Source organism: Vitis riparia, chromosome 17 (assembly GCF_004353265.1).
Source record: "Vitis riparia cultivar Riparia Gloire de Montpellier isolate 1030 chromosome 17, EGFV_Vit.rip_1.0, whole genome shotgun sequence".
Lineage (NCBI taxonomy): Eukaryota > Viridiplantae > Streptophyta > Magnoliopsida > Vitales > Vitaceae > Vitis > Vitis riparia.
The window spans coordinates 7,754,283-7,760,276 of record NC_048447.1 but is presented as its reverse complement, the minus strand read 5'-3'; the positions used below and the strand labels follow the sequence as shown (position 1 = coordinate 7,760,276).

At 37.9% G+C, this 5,994-nt stretch overlaps 2 protein-coding genes across 2 annotated transcripts; one reads left to right on the top strand and one right to left on the bottom strand.

The window, feature by feature from the left end:
* LOC117905062 lies at nt 1-991 on the top strand. The gene has a single exon (XM_034817940.1). It carries the CDS (start codon nt 33-35, stop codon nt 840-842), a length of 810 nt encoding a protein of 269 aa, XP_034673831.1. The 5' UTR covers nt 1-32; the 3' UTR covers nt 843-991.
* A 984-nt stretch (nt 992-1,975) lies between these two features.
* On the bottom strand, nt 1,976-5,661 carry LOC117934462 (CBBY-like protein). The gene is made up of 8 exons (XM_034856156.1): nt 5,272-5,661; nt 4,759-4,829; nt 4,448-4,606; nt 3,778-3,844; nt 3,295-3,390; nt 2,941-2,987; nt 2,560-2,640; nt 1,976-2,441 (listed from the first exon to the last, which is right to left on the bottom strand). The coding sequence occupies exons 1-8, from the start codon at nt 5,593-5,595 to the stop codon at nt 2,318-2,320; spliced, it is 969 nt and encodes a 322-aa protein (XP_034712047.1). The 5' UTR covers nt 5,596-5,661; the 3' UTR covers nt 1,976-2,317.
* Nucleotides 5,662-5,994: the final 333 nt, after the last annotated feature.

The following is a 5,994-nucleotide window of genomic DNA, read 5'->3' as shown; positions in this document are numbered from 1 at the left end:
TCTGGCGTCCAAACTACAAACACGGCCTTAAAATGGTACCACATTTTACAAGAGCCCCCGAACATATCATCTCTCTCACATTCATGCAAAACGTACATGCAGGCATGAAAAATCCCATTCCCAAACTACCCCTCCTCCTCCTCAAACCCTTCTTCCTCTCTCTCTTCCTCTCCCTCGCTGTCCTCTTTTTCCTCGCTCTCCAAACGCCCCGTCACCGGAACCCTAAACTCTCCCCCGGCCTCCGGATACGCCCCGGTTACTCCTCCTACGATTCCTACATTCAGCACCAGCTCAACAAGACCCTCAACCCCAAACTCCGAAAAATATGGACCACCCGAGACTGGGACCGAAAAGTCCTCGTTTTCTCTCAGTTTTTCCGGGGTTTGAAGGAGAGAAAGCTTCTGTTTAACGACTCGAAGGCGCTTTGCATCGGAGCCCGAGTCGGACAGGAGGTGGAGGCGTTGAGGCGAGTCGGAGTGGGTGACTCGGTGGGGATCGATCTGGTGCCGTACCCTCCACTGGTGTTGAAGGGCGACTTTCATTCCCAGCCGTTCGATGACGAGACTTTTGATTTTGAATTCTCAAATGTATTTGATCATGCGTTGCATCCGTGGAAGTTCGTTAGGGAGATCGAAAGGACGTTGAGAGCCGGTGGGATCTGTGTGTTACACGTGGCGCTGTCTAGACGAGCTGATAAGTACTCGGCCAATGACTTGTACAGCGTGGCGCCGTTAGTGGAGTTGTTTCGGAAATCGGATTTGGTTGGGGTCCGAAACGTTGATGGTTTCGGGTTGGACACTGAGGTGGTTTTCAGGAAGCAAGAGAAGGAGAAGAAGAATTAAGGGGCCTGATATCACCCTTTGTTGTGATTATGGTGGATAGGATCACACGTGTCTATGTAAGTGATGATTCATTTCTCTTTACTTATTATAATAATTGTCTGAAGTGTTGAGTGTATAAAGAAATCAGAAGAGTGTTGCGAGTGTTTTCATATTTTTGTTATTTTATATTCGAATTTTAGAAATAAAAATAAAAGAGGGTATGAAGGATAAGGCATGTATGGAGTAGTGAATTTTTGAAAAATAAAGATGGATGTTTTTTAAGGGATTTGAAGGAGATGGATAAGGGAAGGGAAGGGAAGGCATACGTTGGGTTGGGAGGGTCAGTGTGATCACATGAGGATTGGAGGCCAAATTTGGACTGTTTAACGGACATATTTGAAATTTTAAAAAATAGGTTGGAAGGGTTTGAGGTTTTTTTAAAACCCAACATTGGTTCGGGTGGATTTGGGACGAGTTGGGGTATTATCTTCTCCCACCTGGCCTCTCCTAATTATTATATAAAATTAATTTTAGAATTTAATTTAATTTTTATTTTCTTATTTTAATAAAATAAGTCATAAAAATTATAATATTTTAATTATTTATAAAATATATTTATTTTAATGTAATTAAAATATTTTTAAAAAAAGTTAAAAGAAATTAAAAAAATAATTAAATGGGACGAGATAAAATGGATATTGAAAATTCGCATATCTGCCATCTACCTTCATCTCATTTAATTTTTTTAACAAGATGAAGATGTAAATTATTTTGAACAAACATGACGAGGTTGGGATGAGAATGACTTGTTTCAAACCCGTCTTATTGCCATCCCTAAGTTGCCTTATTAAACTTTTTACACAAATCTATAATGCTATTTTAATGAAAGAAAAGACAAAACGCTCGTTTGGGACCAAATTTGCATTAAGAAAATGCTAAGGCAAGGAAGAAACACCTTATTGAAATCTTTTGAGATTTAAATCGTCAAATAAATGACACCAAGATATAATAATACAAATAAATAAAAATAAAGATACAAATAATAGGAAAGTATTTATGTGACACCACTTGACTGGTGTCTTTTGGTGCTTACCAAAAAAATATCATTCAATAATATAGATGGACCCAAAAACCTTATGCTCAGGTTATCCTTGTTTTAAAAAATAGAAGGTCTGCATTACAAAATTAGAACAGAAGCGTTCTTCTGTGTAGGCCTAAGCCCTCTGTTTTAGGCCGTGTCAGCCTGAGCTCAAAATTGACGTAGAAGAAAATTAGATTTAACACATAGAAACCAGAGAACCATAGAGTGTAGACATTCATTTTGAATGAATTGAGGAAGAAATAGCATTGATTTACGAGAAGGATGTGGCCTGGTTTCCAGGTTTAAGATAGTGGGGAATTGAGAAATGTACCATCCCTTTTGGATTCCTCAACTCTATCCCTATTATTCAAAAACAACACTCTTGCATATGGAGGAGTAATGTGAATTCTTCCACCTAGCTAACGTACTGCTTCTCAAGAAGGCTTCCGCAAAATGCCAAATCAAATCGTTCCTCAGGGGGATCTCCAATGCAGTCAAAAACAGCATCCGCATTCAAGAAGTCTTCATCAGCTGTATATCTGCAACCATAGATTTTGAAGATTTGTTGAAAGACCTCACAACTCACAACTATAAAAATTTAGGATTCATCATTCAAGTGTAGTAAATAGAGCCTTCATAAAGAAAGAAACAACTTACCCGCTCTTTGTTACAATACACTTCATTCCAGCAGCCTTGGCAGCTGCAAGACCAATGGCACTGTCCTCTACCACCACACATCTGCAAAACACCGAAAATATGACTTTTTTTTTTCTTTAATACTTACATTGCACCAACAAAAAATGTGGCGATAATGAAATTGCTTCAAAACATACCTACTGAAAGAAAAATGAGTACAAAAATAAATGGTGACATATTGACAATCGCAATTGTTCCACTAATCTTTACTAAATGAATTTGTGGGACAATGAATTCATATATTGATTTCTCGACTTCATCTAGCTTGCAATTTATTTGAAACCTAATTTTGGTGACTATTATATCCTCTAATATCGTTTTAGCCGTGTTATCATGCAATACCTTGAAGGTTCAACACCCAAAGTGCTAGCTGCTAACGTATAAATGGCCTGTCAAAAAGAACACATATGGTTTAGTCACTGATAGTACAACAACTTATTTTTTCAGTAGCACTTGCAATGAAAACATTGCATATTATCCACATGGCAATTGAAATAATTGCTCCCCACCCCAAACTTTTTTTCTTTTTTGTTGGGCTGGGTACTGGATTGTGCATTCAATTTTATTTTTTATTTTTTTATTTAAATCGAGTTGTACTTCCATGTGGTCTCCAGAAAGAAACTGACTACATGAACATTTAAGTTGAATGAATGGTTACACTGACTGCATCAACATTAAGTGGGATGAAAAGTTTACTGGATCAGGCTTTTTTCGAGGAACCACGTCGCCTGCAAATATCTTGATTTTTTCTGCTCGCTCAGGCCCCAGCAAGCATGAAACTATTGCAGAGACCTGGGATATTAGCACATATAATTCAGTTATCAAAATGAGAATTAGATCTGAAAACCAATATCATAATTTGCCAAGGAAATCAGACAATGACAAAGCAAGAGAAGAATTCTTGAATATAGCCACAACATCAACAAATTGACCACAACTCTAATAGAGATTGATTTTTCTTGTGGTTCACTAATGTAATTTTTCAATCATTTCAGTTTGAAGTATGCCCCATGCACATATAAGTCCCAAGAGGTAATGAAACATGGGCCCAGAATATTGCTCTTCTTCTCAGACCAGCTTTTCCGAACACAAGCAATTTTTATATTTGCTGCACGTTATCCTCAAAATGGTATATCAATTTTTTGAGCAATTAAAATTTTAGAACCTGATTGTGCATACCGCCTTCTCATTGGAAGTGCTGCAGACAGCAACATTGACCCCCTTCCCTAAAGCCTGATCAATAAGTCTGCACGACAAAACAAGAAAAATTTACCAAAAAGGAAATCCTACATTTTTCTCATCTCCCAAACTATGAACTTGTGGGCAGTTCTGTTCATATCACAACTGTGCAACAAGCTGTAAAACTAGTAGGTGCAACTCAACACAGGCCAAAAAAACAGTCATTCTACTGACTTCAAGATGGAATAAAAACCTTCTTAATTGAATTTTACATGCTTTGTGCAGAATGCATAAAACCTAAAAGGCAATAAATCATTGGCCCTTCGTGAATTTGTTAGCAATATAGGGAAGAAATTTGAATTAAAGATGTTACTCATGATTTTAAGGGATTCAAGGTCATGAACATTTAAAGAGACTATAAACATCTGTATACTAAACTGACAAACAAGTCTATGACAACAAATTGGATCCGCATCAACGGTTTTACCTTCCTCTCGAAATTAGGTTTCTTAGGGAGCAAAAATGGAAAATTTTAGCATGGTCTGGTATGATAAGGTGCTCAACTTCTGATACGACCAAAAGATGCAAGGTGGACTAATTGCAACAATCATGTTAATAATAATAACAATAAAATATAGCACATTAAAGCAGAAGATCAAACAGAACTGACTTTGCAACACCGGGTCGAAGAGGCAGCAGTTTTTTCTCAATCAGGACCATGAACAATTCAGTTTTTCGCTTGTGAAGAGAAGCAATGAATTCCTTCCTTTCTTCTTCACTCTTTGGAGCTTTTTCCGGCCAACCAGTCTTGTTAAAATAAGCTGTCATCCTGAAAAGAGCCAAATCTCTCAATAACTAAATCAACTTGAATGAAGTTCATCTACAATTAAACTTCAATCCACACAAGTTAGTTAAGAATAATAAAACAAAGATCCTTGTCGTGGTGCTGCTTTTTTAGGCTTATTTGAGAAGAGAAATTACCTTTCCTTTCCACCGCCAATTTTGAGCAACTCGCCATACAAGTCCACATCCCAGGTAACACCCAATTCTCTCTGTTCATTCAGATTAATTATGAGACAAATCCATGGAAACCCATCAATGCAGATATTAGAGCATAGCCTTTACATCAAAATAATATATTATTTTAGGAAACATGATCTCTCTGTTTGCTTGGTACAAATTCCACTAAAGAACTCAAATATTCTTCCTCTCCATATAATTAGGAAAAGCAAATAACATAGCAAATAATCTAAAATTCAAAAAATTGAGAGTCCAGACAAAACCTCTGTTGATTTCCTCTATTTTCCAATACTTTCTTGGCAACCAAACAAAATCCACATGGAACACACGCACAAACAATACCCAATTGAAATAAAATTTGAGAAAGTTCTGAGACTCTCAACTGATAACACACCCATTCCATAAAAAACCAATTAACTAAAAAAAAGGTGAAAAAAAAAAACAGAAATCAGCGGATGAATGAAGGAAGGGCACCTCGGCGAAAGTGTCGTTGAAGGAGATGCGATGACCATCTTTCTCAGTATCGACGAGCACCCCATCACAGTCAAAGAGGAGAGCCGATGGAAGAGCTGAACAAACTGAGAATCTAACCCCACTGTGCCTCCCACCTCTTCTGATCACAGGCCTAGTTGTCGTCGTCGTTGTGGTTATTGCTCTTCTCGTAATACCTGGTCTAGTACCCAAAAGAGAAGAAGAGAAGGTCCTTTCATGGCTTTGGAGAGTAGTAACCGAAGCTTTTCTGTGAGAAAGCAAAGCTTTTGTTGACGCAGAAGAAGAAGAAATGACAGTTGAAGCCATCGTAGAATCCCTCTCTCTCCCCCGAAAAAACTCACCCTCTCAACATGAGAACATCTTTAACGGCCCTGTGTCCCCACTTATCCGCCATAGCGCCACAAAAGGAGTTCTGTGTGCGTCTTGCGCACTCTAGGCGCATTCTAGAAACGGGTTGGGCTGGGCCCAATCTTTCTAGTCTTGACGAAGTAAGACCGAAAGTCCCTCAAACAAAAATAACTGGCCCATATCTACCATCGTTTGCGCTTGGGATGGCTTCTTGTTGTGGTCTTTAGCAAGAAGGCTAGTCAAAGTCGCAATTGCAAAAGAGTAATTTTGGTAGCTTGAAAGTAGAATTAAACATAAAATAGCTTTACTAAAAAATATTTATCAAGAAACAATAATATTTTCACTTTCATATATCAT